General features: G+C 40.8%; 2 protein-coding genes across 4 annotated transcripts in view; both read left to right on the top strand.

The window, feature by feature from the left end:
* The window catches only part of Bag4 (BAG cochaperone 4), a gene marked incomplete at its 5' end in the record, with an annotated part of 42,274 nt that extends 31,705 nt beyond the window's left edge, over positions 1-10,569 (top strand). The window contains 3 exons of the mRNA XM_010605160.3: positions 6,583-6,837; positions 7,643-7,897; positions 9,255-10,569. Of these exons, the coding sequence (XP_010603462.3) occupies positions 6,583-6,837; positions 7,643-7,897; positions 9,255-9,740 (996 nt within the window). The remainder of the gene's footprint in view (positions 1-6,582; positions 6,838-7,642; positions 7,898-9,254) is intronic.
* Positions 7,828-20,511, top strand: part of Ddhd2 (DDHD domain containing 2) — a 41,667-nt gene continuing 28,983 nt past the window's right edge. For all 3 annotated transcript variants that reach the window (XM_010604802.1, XM_010604838.3, XM_010604843.2), the window contains exon 1: positions 7,828-7,897. The gene's annotated coding sequence lies outside the window, so the exon portion shown is untranslated. The remainder of the gene's footprint in view (positions 7,898-20,511) is intronic.

Below are 20,511 nucleotides of genomic sequence, written 5' to 3'. Positions count from 1 at the left end.
CACATCCAGTTTGAGGGCCAAATGTAGGGAACAGGGAAAGAGGACATTAAAAGAACCTCTGCATTAAGTCCCAGTCTCCTGAGAGCCACAGCAGCACAAGGCGAATTAATTAATATATAGACAGAAAAGGCCGGGGATTTAGCTCAATGGTTCTGCTGCCTGCCTCGCAAGCGCAAGGAATGGAGTTCAATCCCTGGTTCCAAAAAGAAACAAAACAGATGTATATATGGACAGAAAATGAGACTTTGAGAAGAAGGTGAGTGTTGGCTGATCAGTGCAGCTCTCGGCGGCAAAGACACTTTTATTCAGAACATCAGCAGAAACAAAAGTAGCAAATGACTCAGAGGGCTCCACTGGCAAGGATCCTAGAACAGTGAGGAGCTATGCAGATGGATGTTTGGTTCCTCCCCTGATGTCTCCCGCTGTTGTAGTCCTGCCCTGGAGCAGTGTACAGTGTAGTTACAGTGTACAGCATCAGGAACATTGAGGTCTTAGCTGGACCAGAGCGGGAAATGAAGTTAGGTCTCATCGTGCTGAAGCAGGCCTGTACACAGGAAAACTAGGCCCTAATTGTGATTTAATTATGAAATGCTTTTTCCCCAAAATCATTTAGAATTGCCCCCGACACCAGACAGCATTGGACCTGTTTTCTTGATCCTCCATTGGCTCAAATGTTTTACCCTGGGAAACACCAGCTCCTATTCCTGTAGTCACCAATGTGTGTGGCCCTAGGAGAATGGCCAGATGGATATATTTCTTCCAGCCACACCCCTGTTACTGCACAGGCGTAGTGGCATCACTTCCTGGGTCTGGGTCCTGGTCAGTTCTGTTTGCCTCTTTGGACTATAGAAAATTACACAAACAAATTATAGACATACAACATTCAGAGGTCCAGAGTCTTACCCAAGATCAAGCTGCTTGAGCAGGGCTGGACCTCCTCAGTGGGTTCAATCCTTTCATTATTGGCAGGCACACTGTGGCTGTCATGCTTGCACCCTTAATTGTCCTGATTATACTGATTGTCTTGTTTCTAGTCTACTGCAGAGCGGTCCAGCAACAACTGTTTCATCTTGCCTTGGAACATTGAAATCGCCTCAAGTTAACAAACAAGAAAAGGGGGAAATGTCGTAGACCGAGCCTGAACATGCTCCTTTCTCTTCCATAGACTGGAAAAGTCAGGCAGACGCAGTCTGTTTGACTAAGATTGTACAGCCTGGATGGCACAGCTGCCGGAGACAGTTGTATCACATGTCCTCCTTCCCTGTTCCCTTTCTGCACATGCTCCTCCGTCACGCGACAGTCACACTACATTCAGCCTAGCCACATAGGCTGTGTAGCTCTGGTTACCCCTCCTTCTCTTCCTATTTGGCTTACACTATAAATAAAGAGCGCATTGGACTCCAGGCAGCCATTGGCCATTAGCTCCCAACAGGCTATGGGTCCACCTGGTTGCAGCTAGGTTTCAAGCCTAGTCTTGGTATGTGTCTTTCTTTCTTGTTGTTTTTCAATTGTCTTCATCTCCCACTGCTCTCCCTGGCTTTGGACCCAATGCCGTGTGGGTCGTGACAGTAAGGATTGTTTTGTTTTGTTTTGTTTTGTGGCACCGGGGATTGAACTCAGGACCTTGCGCTTGCAAGGTTGGCAGCAGTGTTACTGAGTTAAATCCCCGGCCCTAAAGATTGTTTTTTCTTATAACATTTTCCCATTTAAGTAAAATTTATTACATTCATGTGTCACATATTCATATGTTCAAGAAAGATTCAATCAAACGTTAATAATGACTTGGTGCCGGGGATTTAGCTCAGTGGTGCCACTGCCAGCCTCAGAAGCACAGGGTCTGGAGTTTGAGCTCCGGTATCAAAAAAAAGTTAGTAATGACTTAAAAGCTACAACAGTAATGTTAGCTTTTAGATACAGTGTACAAGTTGTGGATTTTAAAATAGCCCAGAGGTTTTTAGACATACTCCTGTTTGGGAATAACAGATGCATTTTTTCTGATGAAACATGGCATGGGAATTACACATTACTCTTGTGACCAGAACAGACTACGGTAGTGTTGTGTAGATAGGACTGGTTTACTTTTGTAAAAATGACATATTATTCATTTGCCTTTTAGCTGCCTCCTTGTCACACGCTTCTTCTTTTTGATAGATTTTTCTAAACTTGAAAGCTATAATTGAAAAGCGTCTGTAATGAGCCAGTGAGACAGGCAGGTCTCACTGTTTCCCAGGCTGGCTTCAAGTCCGATCCTTCTCCCTGAGTGTCCGAGTGCTGAACCTGCAGACCGGTGCCACCATGCCTGGCTTTTCTTCCATCTGCCTTCTAAGGCGTGGAAAGCACTGCCGGTTTACGAGTTGCTTTTCTGATAGAGGAGACACTTTCTTCTGGAACACTCTTTTTGGCTTTTGGGTGGTTAGACCACAGAATACTAAGTATTCTGTATAATAGAAATAGAAATGCTCTAACAGAACCCACTATTTTGAATTTAAGAACTTGTGGTACACAAAGTCATTGGTTGAACTTGTAATATTTTAAAATATAATTTAAGGGAGAATTGAGTTGTGTAATGAGCTCCCATGAGACAAAAATTGGAATAGCTCTCTTAAGTAGAGATCCTGCACAACAGAGCAACTGGCAAGTGATGAGACTGGGCAATTCCAAAAATGAGTTTTAGTAGAAATTCAAGTTGGTGTTGACTCTGATAGTTAAGTCTTAAGGGCCAGGGATTTAACTCAGTGGTGCTGCCGCCTGCCTGGAAAACGCAAGGTCCTGAGTTCGATCCCAGTACCCCCCCCCAAAAAAAAAGTCCTGGCGGCCAGGGATTTAGCTTAGTGGTTCTGCCGCCTGCCTCCAAGCACAAGGACCGGAGTTCGATCCCTGATACCAAAAAGAAAAGAAAAAGTCCTGGAGTAAATCATGGTAAAGCTTTGTGTTTTTCAAGATAGTCATGATAGGAGTTATGATACTGACCACTCGCTCCTTTTTGGATTCTATATCTATGCAGTAGCCCATCAGCTATTAAATCAACTGTAGAAAGAGTATTCCATGCTGTGTAGTCTTCAGCTTGCAGTGAGATGGTGTGTGGTGTAACAGAAGGGATACTGTTAGACTTTTGACTGTCAGATATTTTTTAAAAATTAAATTAATTAGTTGATTTATATATTTTGGTGCTGGGAATCAAACTCAGGACCTTATGCTTGCCAGGCAGGCACAGTGCCATTGAGCTACACTCCTGGCCCATCGACTGTCAGATTTTATTTTTTGCATTTCTCTAAGAATAAGAGCAGCAGTTCTAATTACTGTTTTAAGAGTGCTAGTCTCTTTTTTTCTGAATTCAGAATGAGGCTTTTATGGAAGCTCAAATATGGTGTTAAAGATCATTTTATTTAATTCTTACATTTACTCTGTACCAGATTCTTATATTGCCAATCAACTGACAAATTTTAAATCATAATTTCTTGTTTCTTAGGCACAAGATTTCCTTGGACACCAGTGAAGTAGCTCGGTCTAACAGCTCGCTTGATTTTGGGCAAACCTGTAATCCCAGCATTTTGGAACCTGAGGCAGGTGGATCACAAGTTTGAGCCCAGCTGGGCAATTTAGCAACTTAATTAGACCCTGTCTCAGAATAAAGGGAGGGGCATGAAGGCTCTGGGTTCAATTCCTCCCAGTACTAAAAAAACATTATTTTATTTTGAGTTAGGGTCTCACGGAGTTGCCCAGGCAGGCCTTGAACTTGTGATCCTCCTACCTTAGTCTCTTAAGTAGTTGGGATTATAGACATATGCCATCACACCTGGATTATATAACATTTTATTTTATTTGTTTTGATTTTTGTTTTTTGAGACAGGGTCTCACTATGTTGTTGAGACTGACCTGGAACTCATTATGTAGCCCAGGCTGGTCTTGAACTCACAGCGATCCTCCTGTCTCAGCCTCCTGAGTGCTGAGATTACAGTCGTGTGCCACCACGCCCAGCCATAGCATTTTATTTTTTAAATTAAAAAAAAAATTGGGGCTGGGGTAGTTCAGTGGTGCCACTGTCTGCCTCACAAGCACAAGGTCCTGAATTTGACCCCCAGTACCGATTTTTTTTTTTTTTTTTTGTACTGGAGTTCTAACTCCAGACCTTGCTTGGCGAAACCTCCAGTCCCTAATATAGCATTTTTATATCATAAACTTTTTTTTTGTATTATAAAGTCACATAACTTTATTAATTTGGACAGTAAAGGAAAACTACCTGTGACATCTTAATATACTTATAGTGGAAAATTTTAGCTTTTATCAGTCATCTATTCAAACTGTATTCTTATTTGACATTTTTATCATATGTTCTTTCCATAGGTGAAATAAGAGGATTTTTTTTTTTTTTTTTTTTTTTTTTTGGTGGTGGTGGTTTTGGTAGTACCAGTGATTGAACTCAGGACCTTGCATGAGAGGCAGGTGCAGTTCCACTGAGCTAAATTCATGGCCCCAGAAACTCTTTAATTTAATTTTTTTAACTTTTTTTTTTCAGACAGGGTCTCACTATGTATTTTAGGTTGGCATTGAATTCAAGGGTAATCCAGGCTGACCTTGATTTTGCAGTGACCCTCCTGCCTCAGCCTCCTAAGTGCTGGTTCCTCCTAAGTCCAGTTCTCTCTCTTTTTTAATATTAAGGAAACAAATAAAAGTAGTGAGATTAGTGTAATACATGCCCTTGTCTCCATATCTCAGCATCTGTGAGTATCAGTACTTGACAATCTAATATTCATCTTTGGAATATTCCTTAAAGTATTTTGAAGCAAATTCTGGATATCCCATTGTATGTTTTGTACATAAATCTAAGTATGTATCTATAAAAGATAAGGTCATTTTAAGCAGGTGTGGTCTTGGGAGACTGAGGCAGGAGGATTGATTCGAGTTTGAGGCCAGCCTGGGCTACATATTTCAAGGCTGGCCTGAATTACATGGCAAAACCTGTCTCAAAAAAAAAAAAAGAAAGTTATTAAACGAATAATACCATTATTAAAACTTAAAAGAAAAAAAAACTAAAAAGAATACCATTAATACCATCTAGTCAGTTGCAACAGTAAACTTTTAAGACTCAATAAAGTTCTTCAGTGACTAGCCCTTAATTTATATAATCATTACATTATTATAAGGCAATAGATTGTTTATACTTTTGTGTGATTATAAATGCTTTGATGAACAATTTCACATGGATGACTTTTTCTCTGGTTGGATCATTTCCTTACAAGGTGCAAATATAGTACAAAAAGTCGCATGACATTTCATGAAGGAGCTCTTTGTCCAGGGTGCAAACCTCCCTTCAGGGCCTCTTAGGAGCCTTAGGCACTTTAAGAAAGCAGTGGCTTGTTGTCTTTCTGCTCAGGGAAAGCGCTGCTGGCTTTCATTGTACCTGGTCCTATGTGGAATCTGGCCATATCTGTCCTTGAACCTAAAGTGAAAAACACCATGCATGTAGTCTTGAGACAAGTTTAAGGACAAGAAAACTCGACCCTATGTTTTTACTATTTTAAAAGGTAAGGTTGGAGTTAATAGAAAACATTAAGATGCTGTTTAAATTGAGGGTTTAACTTACTGTTGTTTGAATTATACTGTATTCTGAGTCTGGATAAATAATAGAAAGCTACAGGCCTGGGGATGTAACTCAGAGGTGGCACACTTGTCTGACATATACAAGACTTTTTGTTTTTTGAGACAGGGTCTCACTATGTAGTTGAGACTGACCTGGAACTCACTATGTAGCCCAGGCTGGTCTTGAACTCACAGTGATGCTCCTGCCTCAGCTTCCCAAGTGCTGGGATTACATGCGTCTGCCCCCATGCCTGGCTTATATACAAGACTCTTGCTTTGAAGCGCCAACGCTACAAAACCAAACGAAACCACCACCACAAAAAAAATCCCCTACAATAAGCAGTGTGTGAGGAGTTTGTCTCTGTTGTCCGTTGCTGGTACTATCTGTGAGCACAGTGGTGGTACAGTCCAAAAAACATGGACTTTGGAATCAGGTCTGGGTTCATTCCTTGAACCTGCTGTAACAGTACTGACAGCAGTGATAATGTAAATAATTATAATTTAGTGAGCATACTCTGTACCAGAGACCATGCTTTTGTTTATGTTATCTCATTTAATTTTCACAGTAACTCTGTAAGCTCAGTGTGTGACAGAGATAACCTACGGCAGTGCTAGGTCTGTTTTGTGATACCGTGGTCCATTCTCCCAGACTGCCTTGACTCCTGCTCCCAGGCTGGAGGTGCCCTAGTCTGTGGGTGCAGTTTTTCTGCTGTTAACTGTAATGCTACAGTTAGGGAAGTGTTTGTAAAAAGCACTCCTCTCACATCATCACTCCATCCCTTCTTACTCCTGTTGTTACACTGCAGACTTATGGATTGAGTTCCGTGTATGACATGGAGGTAAAGCAGGTGAGAAAAGGAATGTGTTAGAGCTTGCGTAAGTACTTCATGTTTTCATTAGTTACTGATTTCAGTTTTCAAGGCTGGCTGTTAAGGCAGGGCATTTCATCTCTTGAACTCCTCTCTTCATTTGTCTTTTTCTCCTACTTTTGCTTTTTTTCAGAGTTTGAATTCTTATGCAAATGGAGCATATGGTCCACCTTACCCCCCTGGTCCTGGGACAAATACTGCCTCCTACTCCGGGGCTTATTACCCACCTGGCTATAGTCAGACCAGTTACTCTACAGATGTGCCGAGTGCTTACCGTTCACCGGCCAGCAGCCCAAGCCCAGTCTCTCGGTGGATGTACCCACAGCAGGACTGTCAGAACGGAGCACCACCTCTTCGGGCACACGTTCCAGGGTATCCTGCTTCACAGGTGAGTGGGTTTCTGTTGGGAAAAAAGTACGGAATCTTTGTTTCTTGAATTGTAAACAGTGCAAGGATATTTATTTATACTGGTGCTGTACTTGAGATGCTCATCTATGTTTTTCCAGAGGTGAAGTCAGGGGCAACTTTTGTTGTTGTTGCTGTTGTTTTGAGACAGGGTCTCACTGTCTAGTTCAGGCCGGCCTTGAACTCACTGTGTATCCCAGCCTGGCCTCAAACTTGCAGCGATCCTCCTACTTCAGCCTCCTGAGTGCTAGGATTATAGCACGCTCCACCACGTGTGGCTGGCAAGGACGACATCTGTATTGATGCTTTCTTGTTGTACGTATTATATATATAGCAACTATTTTGGCTGAAGACACCGTAAAGATGTCATAATCATAGTTTTTATAGTGAAAAATCTTTAGAGGTCTTACTGGAAAGTTTCTGTCTTAACCTTTTAAAATTGTTGTTAAGTTTATATTTTTAAATATTCTATGAATGGTACCATGTTTATTTCTGTGGTCATTTCAAGAGGAATTCTAATATGTCTTTATTTTTGCTTTCTTATAACATACAGGGCCATTTGTTCCCACCATCAGTGCGACACTTTCGTATACTTCGTCCATTGCATTACACACTTTACTCTTCCTGAGTTTGTCACCAATTCTGACCCTGGTTATCTTTGGAACCAGGTATTTTCAGACTTGGAGAAGTTATGTTACTGGCATCTCAGAATCTGTCTGTACTGGAATAATGTCATGACTTCTCTAAGTTTTGAAGCAATGACAGCATATTTCTTCCTCTTGACCTAGAACCCTGGAATGACAGTGACCCATTACCCTTATGGGGATGGTAATCGGAATGTTCCACAATCAGGACAAACTGTACGACCCCACGAAGACGCATGGGCTTCTCCTGGTGCATATGGGATGGGTGCCCGTTACCCCTGGCCTTCAGCTGTGCCCTCAGCACCACCCGGCAATCTCTACATGACCGAAAGTGCTTCGCCATGGCCTAGCAGCGGCCCTTCTCAGCTACCTCCTTCGTCACCACCCCAGCAGCCCAAGGTAGGAGGCCTTCTCAGTGTCACTCCTTTGATCTCTGGGAATTAAGAGAGCACAAGATGGAACCTCTCTGTATTGGTCTATGTAAAATGGAGACAAATTGCAAAATGTTGGTGACTACTACCTGTAGCTTTACCTCTTTTCTTTCCTTCTGGTACTGGGGATCAAACTCGGGTCCTTGCGCTTGCGAGGCAGGCGGAACCACTTAGGTAAATCCCCAGCCCCCCACTTTTTGGACACACGGTCTCATTATGTAATTGAGGCTGACCTGGAGCTCATTATGTAGCCCAGGCTGGTCTCAAGCTCACAGCGATCCTCCTGCCTCAGCCTCCCATACTTATCATAGGGAATTTGCACCTGTACATGATACATCCTGCCTTTTTTTCCATTTTCCCCTTCCCCTCAAGCCCTCTCTCCTCCCTGTATGCAAAAGCTTTGTTTCCATTCCTCAGCCTTATGTCTATCTCCTATTTTTTCTCCCCTCACACACTTTATTTTTAAGAGACATTTCAGACATTTTACATCCTGTTCATTTGTTTTGAGCCAGTCTTACTATGTAGTTCATGCTGGTCTTGAACCAACTATGTAACCCAGGCTGGCCTCAAAGTTATGCTGATTCTCCTGCCTCAGTTTCCTGAGTGCTGGGATTACAGGTGTGCACCAACACAACCAGCTCACATTCTTTTAAAAAACAGAAAAATGCAGGGGCCAGGGAGTTAGCTCAGTGTTTCCACTACCTGCCTTACAAGTGTATGGTCCCGAGTTTGATCCCTAGTACCAAAAAAAAAACCAAAACCAAAAACCCAGAAAAATGCACATTTCTGTTTTTTGCAATACAATTCAAATATTAAATACAATCAAAGACTGTATTTTACTACCTCAAATAATCTATAGACGGAAGACCATGATCTATGGATAGAAGATGTGTAATATCTGTAGTAGCAGCTTGTATGTTCTAATTTAAAATTAAACCATACACTTGAATATCATCTTCTAGTAGCTGCATTCCTTTTCACAATCTCTCTGAAGGATTTGCCTGTTTAGGGGGAAAACTACCTAATTCTTACCTCTGAAGTCACTGGCTGGATTGTGAGGTGGTAAGAGAGGTTGTGAGGTGTTCATGATGATGACCTGCCTCAGGACAGGTGGCAGCCATTGTTGGAATCCTCTGCCTTTTAAGTGACAGGGGACTCCTGTGGGGTTCCTCTCAAATGATTAAAGAGGGAGGTCCGATTTTATTGGTGAAGTATCTGATTTTCATGTATCTTCCTGGTCTGGGGAGAGATGTGGGCTAACAAATGTAATGTTGGTGGATTCCCATTTAAACAACCTTTTCCCCATTTTGCTGTCCCATTCCAAGGATTCCTCATACCCCTATAGCCCATCAGATCAAGGCATGAACCGGCACAACTTTGCTTGCAGTGTCCATCAGTATGACTCGCCGGGTACAGTGAGTAACGATCATTCAGACCCTCTGGATTCCCAAGTGCAGTACACCGCTGAGCCTCAACTGTATGGTAACGCCTCCGCTGAGCAGCCCAGCAGTCAAGAGCAGAGTAGTAATCTCCCTGAAGAGGGTCTATCTTCAGACGAAAGTACTCCTGCGAGTATTAAGAAAATCATACATGTGCTGGAGAAGGTTCAGTATCTTGAGCAAGAAGTAGAAGAATTTGTAGGAAAAAAGACAGACAAAGCGTACTGGCTTCTCGAAGAGATGCTAACGAAGGAACTTTTGGAACTAGATTCTGTGGAAACTGGGGGCCAGGACTCTGTCCGGCAGGCCAGGAAAGAGGCTGTTTGCAAGATCCAGGCCATACTGGAAAAATTAGAAAAAAAAGGATTATGAAAGGATTTAGAATGACTTGGAAGCCTGTTACTTGGCCAAAGAACTCTTGATTTGGATTAATTACTAATGTCGTGAAATTGCCCATTGATGACAAGAAGCAATACATTCCAACTTTCCTTTGATTTGAAATTTGAAAAACTGGCAAAGGAATAGAAGAACATTTCATTTAGGAGTTTTTTCAGTTTTCAGACGAATGAATGTAATAGGAAACTGTGGAATTATCAGTTTTGCCAAATAGACTCACTTCTTCTTAAGAAATTTATATATATTTGTAAGCTGCTTCTTATCATCAGGAAGGAAATATACTTCGTGTAACAGGCTATCAGAAACTTGAGAAAGCAACGAACAGGCTTTGTTTTTGTAAATGTATGAATAACTTGTCACATTTTTGTACATTGTGACTGCTTTGAGCTGCCACTTCGTGCGAGTAAATTACAGCTTAGACTTTAGCTTTCTTGGACCTCTGTTTTGTTTTGTTATTTGCAGTTCACAATATAGTATTATTCTCTACTTCTTGGTACATTTTGTAGTAACATGTTTAATATAATTATTCAGGAGACTCTGTTGACAGACTGTATTGGCAGTTCTGAGTGGATCTGTGTCCTTTCACAACTTGAATGTATTGTACTGTGTAGTTAGCTCTGCAGTAGCTTGTCTTCCTTTCTTTGTATAACTAGGGTTAGAATTCTTACATTTTAACTTTTCCTCCTCCTCCTTATTTTTTTATCAGTACAGGGGATTAAACCTAGCACGTGCTGGGCAAGCTTTACCACTGAGCTACATCCCCCCTGGCTCTTTTTATCTTTGAGTTAGGGTCTTACTAAGTTGCCCAGGTTGGCTTTCAACTTGCAGTCCTGCCTCAGCCTCCCAGGTAGCTGGAATAAAGGCATACACCACCATGCCCAGCTAGTACTACTTTTCATAGCAAATAAAAGGCACATATGGAAATAGCATTGACATAGCAATGTCAGTGTATTTTGATAAAGACACACTTTAAAATTACCTGTATTTTTTTTAACAAAGTGTAATTATCTTTTCACTATTGCTGCTCTTAGAGATAACCTTATGATGAAACACAAATGCCACAGTGAGATAAATGCCTGCAAAAAGTAATAAATTTGATATTTGATAATATCATTTCCCATTTCATCTGTTAGTTTCATCAGCCAAAATCCCTATGGGCAGATTTCAGCTTAACTTATACTTAAAAATTAGGATAATAGGAGATTCATGCTCAGGGAATGATTTAGCCATAGCTAGAATGGGAAATTATTTTCTTCTTTTAAAGTTAGATTTGTTTTTTGTTTTTTTTTTTTTTTTGGTACTGGGAATCAAACTTGGGCCCTTGCACTTGTGAGGCAGGCAGCGGCACCACTGAGCTAAATCCCCGGCTCTTAAAGTTAGATTTGTTTTTGTTTTTTTTTTTTTGGTACTGGGAATCAAACTTGGGCCCTTGCACTTGTGAGGCAGGCAGCGGCACCACTGAGCTAAATCCCCGGCTCTTAAAGTTAGATTTGTTTTTGTTTTTTTTTTTTTTTTGGTACTGGGAATCAAACTTGGGACCTTGCACTTGTGAGGCAGGCAGCGGCACCACTGAGCTAAATCCCCGGCTCTTAAAGTTAGATTTGATGGTTACTTTATAGAGGAAATTTCATAGACTTGCCTGTTTCATAAAAAAAATGTTAATTGCAGGCCGGGGATTTGACTCAGTGGTGCTGCTGCCTGCTTCAAAAAAATGTTAATTGCTATTAATAATAGTCATTTTAGAACCAAATTTCAAAGAAGGATATTGAAGAGTCTCAAATGGCATAGCCCTGTTCTGTTATATGAAGAAACTTAGGTAAACCACTGACTTTTTATATCTGAGGTGAGTTCAGGTGTATACTGTCTACTTTTGGAAAAACAGCTATTTCTTAATAAGATACCCAAGTGATAATTTTTCTTTTTCCTGGGCTGCCAGGCCTGTTAGGTATACTAAATCTATTAGCCATCTGCTTTCCTCATACACAGAACCAAGCTAGTAAAAACGTGTTTGATAATGAGAAGGAATGTAGCAAGAATGGCGACTGGATATCATGGCTGGGATAAGTGGGGTTTTTGTGTTTTGTTTTCTTTTAGACAGGGTCTTGCTATGTAGTTCAGGTTGGCCTTGAACTCACTGTGGATCCCAGGCTGGCTTCAGACTAGTGGTGATCCTCCTGCTTCAGCCTCCCAAGTGTTGGGATTATAGGGGACTAAGTGAGTTTTGCTGGATAATATGGTATTAATTTTATTCTAGAATTTTTATTTTTGAGCTAATACAGGAACGTTTTACAACAAAAATCTTTTGTATGAAAATTAGAAAGTTATACTGGAGACTAAAACTTAGAAGAGGGAGAACTTGAATCTAAGTTACCTCTGAGGAACTTGATTAATTTAGAAGAGAACATTACTGTTTAACTTACTGAATGCCCAACATGCCAATTTTCATGAAGTCTTGATTTTTATATATATGTACAAATGTTATGCACAAATATACATATATGTGTATCTTTTTAAAGTTATTTTTAAAACTTTTGTTATGATTTTAGCCTTACAGAAAAGTTGTAAAGTAGTAGACTTCCTGTCTACTCTTCTCAGCCTTTCCCTTAACGTGCATCTTTCATCAGCCATAGAATATTTGTTAAATTAAGAAACTGACCTTGAGGCTGGGGATTTAGCTCATGGGTTCTGGCGACTGCCTCGCAAGCACAAGGACCTAAGTTTGATCTCCAGTACCAAAAAATAAAAAAAACTGACCTTGCTACAATATGACCCTGCTAACTACAGAGGCAGCAGTAGAGATTTTAGTAGTCCTTTTATTAACGTTCTCTTATCGTTCCAGGATCCAGTCCGGGTCCCATCTTGCCTTTTCTTGTCACATCTCTGGTGTCCGCTGGTCTGTGACATTGTGTCCTAATGGGCTCTCTGATGCTGTATTTCTGGTGTTATGAAGCCAATCATTATGCCAATGCGGTGTCTGCTAGTACTCTCTACAGTAAATTTACCATTTTCCTTTGTAATTACTAAATATTTGCTAGACATACTTTGAGACTATGCAAATGTCCTGTTTCTTCTTAAACTTTCGCCGATTCCTTGTGCTATCTATTGGCAGACCTTGCTTGTGGCAGTTACTACTGCGATGGTCCATTGGTGATTTTCTCCTTTTCTCATTTCTTCTGTATTTAATAATTGGAATTCGTCTGTAAGGAAGAGTTGTCATAAACGAATTTATATTTTTAGTTATAATAATTAGATGTTCAGGATAGCTACAAAGTATTTAAAGATGTAAACAGTGTTAAAATGATTCTAAATACCACTATCAAAGAACTGAGTTGGTAACCTGTCTCAGAAAATAGAATTAATTTAAGAAGGAAAATATTTATGATTTGTAGAATTGTTTTGACTTTTTAATGAATGTTGACTTTAGAATAAAATTAAATTTTGGGGGTGGGTGGGAAATTTTACTTTTTTTTTCTGGTAACAGGGATCAAACTCAGGACCTTGCACTTGTGAGGTGGGCACAGTGCCACTGAGCTAAATCCCTAGCCCATGAAATTTTGCATTTAGACTAAAGTATCTAAATTTATATTACTTTTGGGATAATTTTTGTTAAAATCTTGAATAAAGTTACCCAGACCAAGCATGATAAACACAGCTATGTTTTCTTTCTATTAAGCTCTTGTTGACCCAAATATAAACTCAGTATAAACAAGTTGGCCTGAAGGAGATGCCTATAGCATGGGTTATGTCTGTGGGCTGTATATATGCTAATGCAGAATTCTTTTAAACGCTCTAAAAAAATGAGGTTGGAAAATAGTTCTTTGTCTAATTAATGTAAATTATTACTGTGTAAGCTAAGCATATTTTTAAAAACGAGTAATATAGCTTAACTGGCACTTTTAAAAATGTTTTGAGGAAATGGAGCCTTTTTCCTTTCCTAAAATGTTATGTTTACCATAGTTTGTAGAAGTTATGAGTTTAACCAGTCAAGTCTGAAAAAAGCAGCATTCTCTGATCCCACCCCTATTTTTCTTGCTTTAAGGCAACCACTTTCAAATGTAAAACATTTTAAAATGTACTTTCATGCTTTTAAATAGCACAATTATGTTGCTTTTTCTTGACTTACCAATTTTAGGTCTTTTCTACTGTGTGTGTTTTTTATTATTATTATTATAGAGGATGACAATTTGAGTTTATCTCTTGGCCTTTACCCCTCACAGATCTCAGCCGTGTCCTCCCTACTTCTCAGTATGGTTATATAGTAATTTCTATGTAAATGCTAACCAGAGCTCTGCCATGTAATAAACTGTGATATCTTTTCCTGAATAACTCCTTGTTTTCCTTGTAATTAATCATTTGTCGTCTTTATTTTGTTTGCTTATGCACTTTTGACTAATTTGACCTCAGTCCCTCCATCAGTTGTCTAAATCTTCTCTCAAGATGCTCAGATGTGTTTTGTATCAAACTCCTCAAGACCTCTGTCCCAAAACTTTCTCCAAGAGGACTGGTACGTTCCTGGGGCAGACTGTTACCCTCTGTTACCTTGGAATCTCTCTTCACTTATGCCGGGGATTCCCTTTGCCTTTTCTTTTCTTTTGGAACAAAGTTTTACTGTAGCCAAGGCTGGCCTCAATTTTCAGCAAGCCTCCCAAGTGTTGGGATCACAGGTGTGTGTGCTACCATGCCTGGCATATTTTTAAATTTTTGAGACAAAAGTCTCACCATGTAGTTCAGGCTGTCCTTGGGCATTAGGCGATCCTCAAGCCTCAGCCTCCCAAGTGCTTATATCATAGGCATGTGGCCCCAGGTCAGCTTCTTCTATTGTCTTTTAACACCACCCCTACCCCCGGCCCTACCAGGGATTGAACTCTGGACCTTGCACTTACGAAGCAGGTAGAACACCACTGAGCTAAATCCCTAGCCTTTCCCCCTTTTTTTGTGGTGCTATACTGGGGATTGAAACCAGGACCTTTGCGTTGAGGCACACCCCCAGTTCCTTTTCTATTTCTTTTGTGATTTCTTACTTCAGGGTTTTGCTAAGTTTCCTAGGCTGGGCTCAAACTGCTTCAGCCTCCCAATGCTAGGATTACAGGCAAGTACTACCATGCCCAGGTATGGGATTCTATTGTGTGTGTGTATATGTGTGTGTGGTTGTAGCACCTTATATCTGAGGATATTAATGATAATTTTTTGATGTTTTGTTTTTCTACGTAATAAATTTCCTCCAGAGTAGCTTTTTCCTTTTTTTTTTTTGGTATCAGATATCGAACTTGAGTCCTTGCACTTGCTGAGGCAGGCGGTAGAACCACTGAGCTAAATCCCCAGACCAGCTTTTTCCTTTCTTTAAAGTCTTGATCATGTTAGTATTTCTCAGATGTCTCTTAGTCCTTGGTTGTGTTTTTTACAATGTGATTAAATGATACTAGAAATTCAAAATTGTTTCTAGATTCTTTTTTTTAAACTGGGGATCAAACTCCTTGTGCTTGCAAGGCAGGCAGTGAGCTAAATCCCCGGCCCACTGCTTATATTTTTCTTTTGATTTTTGCAGTACTCCCTCATGGATCCAACCCAGGGGTACTTACCCCTAAACTGTACACCCCAACCCTTTTCTTTTATGAGACAGTTTCTTGCTAAGTTTTCCTGGGCTGGCCTAGAACTTGTGATTTTGCTAGCTCAGCCTCTCAAGTAGTTGGGACCCCAGGAGTGCGCCATTGCTGCTGGTGGCTTCTCCTCTGTGTGTGTGTGTGTGTGTGTGTGTGTGTGTGTGTGTGTGTGTGTGACATATGCTGGCAAATGCTATATCACTGAACTGTATTTCCAGCCCAAATTAACATGTAAACTTTCATGTATGTGTAGTTGTGGGGAACACAGATATTTCAACTCTAACATGGAAAAGTGGAGACTATCTGGATATTTCCCCCTTGTACATGAAAATAGGTATCACATTCTGTGTGCCTTTCCCATTGGAGTAACGGTCATGATCCATTGTGAGGCAGAGTTACGTGACAGTTCAGAGCCTTTTGGGATTGGGGTGGAGTTTCTTTCAGCCAATCCTTAAATGTTCTTTTATTTTGTAATTATTTCATGTCGTAAGATGAAGCTAAAAGTAGGATTGCCAGATAAAATGCAGGATTCCTAGCTAAGTCTGAATTTCAGATAATTATTTTTTAGTTGTATGACATAGGCAATATTTGGAATATACTTTATTAAAAGATGATTTCTTGATTATTTGAAATCCAGATTTAACAGTACTATTTTTTGCCGGGCGTCGTGGCGCACACTTGTAATCCCAGCACTCGGGAGACCGAGGCAGGAGGATCGCTGTGAGTTCAAGACCAGCCTGGGCTACATAGTGAGTTCCAGGTCAGTCTCAACTATATACTGAGACCCTGTCTCAAAAGAAAAAGAAACTCAAAAAACCTATTATTTTTTAATTAACAATTTTATTTTGAATAATTATAGAATTACATGCAGTTTTAAGAACTACTAAATGTAATTGTACTGTATACTTAAAAAGTACCAAAAAACTCAAGATTAAAAAAAAAAAGCTACTATACTCTGGTGTGGTGGTATACACCTGCGATCCCAGCATTCAGAAGGCTGAGGCAAGAGGATCATCATGAGTTTGAGCCCAGCCTGGGTTATATGTTCAGTGCAAGTCCAGCCTGAATTTAGTCAGACCCTGTCCCAAGGAAAAAAAGAAAAAACTTACAGAGATCTCATATACTTTTAACCCAGTTTCTCACAGTGGTAACGTGGCAAAACTTTGCTTCCAAGTCCAAACCAAGCAACTCTAACATAGAAACCATCAAGATTTGGAATAATTCCGTCACCTCAAGTAACCTCTTGTTGACCTTGTAGTCATGTGCTTTGCTGGCCGTCCAAACACTGGGCAAGTACTACTTTCTAATTTTTTACATTTCAGGAATGTTATCTAAATAGAATGATAGTATATTGCTTTTAGGGACTAGCTTTTCTTTTTTTTCTTGGCATAATTTTAGAGATCAAATTGTTTCCTGTCTCCATAGTTCTTACTAAATAGAGGTTGTACATGGATGGCTGTATCTCAGTCTGTGTAGTCATTCACCTGTTGAAGGGTATCCGGGACATTTCCAGTTTGGGGCTATCATAAATAAAGATGCTGTGTATATTCATGTACAGCTTTTTGTATGGGCAGAAGTCTCTATCCCTTAAAGTGTGTAATGCTGAGGAGTGCATTTCTGGGTCTTGTGGTATTGTAGTTGATTGATTAATTTTTAAAGAAACTGCCAAATTTTTCCAAGTTGTCTGTATCTTTTTACATTTCCCACCAGCAGTGTATGAGTTTTTCTATAGTCTTGCCAGTACTTGGTGTTGTCATTTTAAAATTTTTAGCCATTCTGGTAGGTATATAGGGTTATCTTTTTTGTTTTGATTTGTTTTTTTGAGATGGTCTCCCTTTGTAGTTCAGGCTGGTCTTGCACTCATAGTGTAGCCTACGCTGGTCTCAAACACTCAGAGATGTTTCTGCCTTAGCCTTCTGAGCTGCTGGGATTACAAGTGTGCTCCACCACACCCAGCAGTTGTTTGGGGTTTTTTTTGTTTTTTTTTTTTGTTTTTTTTTTTGAGACAGTTTCTCACTATGTAGTTGAGGCTGACCTGGAACTCACTATGTAGCTCAGGCTGGTCTTGAACTCACAGCGATCCTCCTGCATCAGCCTCCTGAGTGCTGGGATTACAGGCACGCGCTACCATGCCCGGCTTATATTATTATTATTATTTTATATTTTTTGTACCATGGATTGAACTCAGGTCCTTGTGTTTAAGAGGCAGGCGGCAGAAACACTGAGCCAAATTCCTGGCCGTGTTGGTAATTTCTTAATGGCTAATGTCGTAGTCACTTTCCTTGACGCTGGGACAAAATACTTAACACCCAAAACTTCAAGGAGAGGTTTATTTTGGCTCGCGCTTCAGAAGTTTGTGTTCTTGCATGGTCAGTGGCTTGGAGGAAGTGTTGGGGCAGGGAGCAGTTCGGTTCACCTCTTGGCAGCCAGGAGGCAGAGAACAAAGGGGGCTGAGGAGGGAGGTACAACCTAGGCCACACCCCCAGTGTTGTACTCGTTCTAACCAGGTCCACCTCCTCACAGCACAGTCAGCTAATCCACCCACCTGTGTAGCACCCCATGACCCAGTCCCCTCCCAGACCCTCCCCACTATGATCACAACAGGCTTTGGGGGACATCCAGAAACTGTAACAGGTAATGAAGTTGAACATTTTTTCATGTTCTTATTTGCCACCTGCATATTCTTTCCTGTTAGTGTCCCACCATCTCTTTCCCAATTTTCTAACTGGATTTTTTTCTTTTTTCTTTATTTTTGAGATCGGGTGTCACTATATAGTTCAGGCTGGCCTTGAACTCACTGTGTAGCCCAGGTTGGCCTCAACCTTCTGAGTGCTGGGTTTAAGGTATGTGCCACCACACCTGTCTCAACTACTTTAGTAAACTTTTAATTGTTTTTCTCATGAGACATGGTCTTGCTATGTAGTTCAGACTGACCTTGAACTCCAGGTGATCTCCTGCCTCAGCCTCCAACTGCTGGGATTGTAGGTGTGTGCAGCTACTCCTAGCACTTAATTTTAGAGTGGTTTAGATTTGCAGAAAAATTGCGATACTGATACAGAGGGAAGAGATATAACGCTCAAATCTACTAGATACATGAAACCTGAATTTTGTTCTCTAAAAATCAAAGAATGAATTCTAGGAACAATGGAAGTTAAGAGTATGAAACATTTATTGAGAAAGAAAGCTTCTAAGACAAAGGGGTACTGGAAAGTGGGTTGGTTGCCCAGGACCCTATTTCCCAGAGGTTTTTTTTTTTTTTCTTTTTGGTACAGGTGTGGGAGCCTAACTGAACCAGAGCGACTCCATGTTGACCAGCAAACAACCTAGAGACTGTCGCTCCCCCCCCATCCCTTACAGGATAACTAATGATTGATTGTGAATTGTTGGGTGGCTGCTTTGAAGTAGCTGGGAGGCTAGATGGAAACTGTAGTGAACACAGAGACCCAACATAAATCACACCACTCCTTGCTTGCCTGTAGTGGAATGTTCTGAAGTTTGTAATCTAAGTTGAAAATGGAAAAATGGATAATCAATCTGCTGATCATTAGTACGTGACGGTCAAGTATATGCCTGATGACCACTAGCTCAGATTAACTGATTCTTTGCCTTTGTCCTCTCTCTGTAAGTTTTAAGTATAAACCGCCCCCCTTCAGCCCTATATAAAATGGCCTCTGTTTCTGAGCTAGCGCCCTTCTTGAGCTACTTGGCTTAGGAGGTGCCGTCTGGCCAGACTAATAAAGGTCTATTAGCCAACTTGCCTGGTGTGTTCCTTCCTGGGTGACTCTCGCTATCGGACAAGCTCCTGGAGCCTCACTGAGCTACTGAGCCCAGCATCGTGAAGGCCTCTTGGCTGTTCACGCTCCAGGAGTAAAAGTGAGATACAAGTCTTACACAGGGGATTGAACTCGGGTCCTTGTGCTTGCAAGGCAGGCGGCAGAACCACTGAGCTAAATCCCTGGCCCTGCCAGAGGATTTTTATTGTCAAAGCTACCAGGTGAGGTGGGTTCAAGGTGGGACAAAACTAGGGCCAGGGATTTATTTAGCTCAGTGGCACTGTGCCTGCCTTACAATCACAAAGTACTGAGTTCAATCTCCAGTACCCAAAAAAAAAGGGGGGGTGGGACAAAACTATAAGACTCAATAGAAATAACAAGGTGGGCGTGAGATGGGGCAAAACCATGACCAAGCGATAAGATTACATATATAGTCACCAAAGTAATGGAATCAAATGGGAAAACAAGTCACATACAAGGAATTTCCCATTTAGAATATCAATCACTGCTCTCTGTCTCTAGGGGAAGTAGTATGTCTTTTCTTTTTTTATGCCAACCAGTGAATGTGCCTTAATTGTTCTCCATGTTCGCTCCTTGCTGTGTTGGCTCCTTGCGAGCTCACTTCTTCGTGGTGCCTGTCTGCAAGGTAATCTAATTAACTCACCTATCTACAGTAGTACTACAGAGTTCCATATGCTTCTCATCTGGTTTCCTATTATTAACAACTTAGTGTTGTCATTTGTCATAATTGGTGGGCTGATAGTGATCCATTTTTATTAAATCCATACATTATTTAGATTCTTTTAGTTTTTCCCTAAATCCTTTTTTTTCTTCCAGAATTCCTTCCAGGATACCACATTATATTTGGTTATCATGTCTCTGTCATAAAAAATATACTTTGCAGCAAACTGGCTTTTTTGATTTTGTTTGGTACTGGGAATCAAACTCAGGCCCTTGCACTTGCAAGGCAGGCTGTGGAACCACTGAGCTAAATTCTCGGCCCCAGCAAACAGGCTTTTGAAAGAAAGTTTATTTCAGTAAATAGAGACTAAAATCAGGAGATTGCAGCAGATAGCTGGGAAAAGCCGAGTTTATCTGTGTGTAGATGGGCTGATCTACAGAGATAGAGGCAGCTAGCTGGGGGAGATTTCATCTGGGGGTGGGGGGGCTAACACCAAAGGAGAGAGATATTAGCAACTAACTGGGAAAGGAATTAGGCTCATATAGGTGTTGAAGGGGCTAAAGAATCTGGGGTGAAATGTTTCTGACTTGGACACCCAAAGGCAGCCTGCTCAGATGTGTACACAATTACTGGACTAGGCACCAGGGGTGTTGTGGGTTGTGTACTTTTTTTTTTTTTTTTAATTTTTTTTC

The sequence above is a fragment of the Fukomys damarensis genome, unplaced genomic scaffold (genome assembly GCF_012274545.1).
Source record: "Fukomys damarensis isolate Sample0158 unplaced genomic scaffold, DMR_v1.0_HiC HiC_scaffold_18, whole genome shotgun sequence".
NCBI classification, from domain to species: Eukaryota; Metazoa; Chordata; class Mammalia; order Rodentia; family Bathyergidae; genus Fukomys; species Fukomys damarensis.
This window is presented reverse-complemented; position numbering and strand designations above follow the sequence as displayed.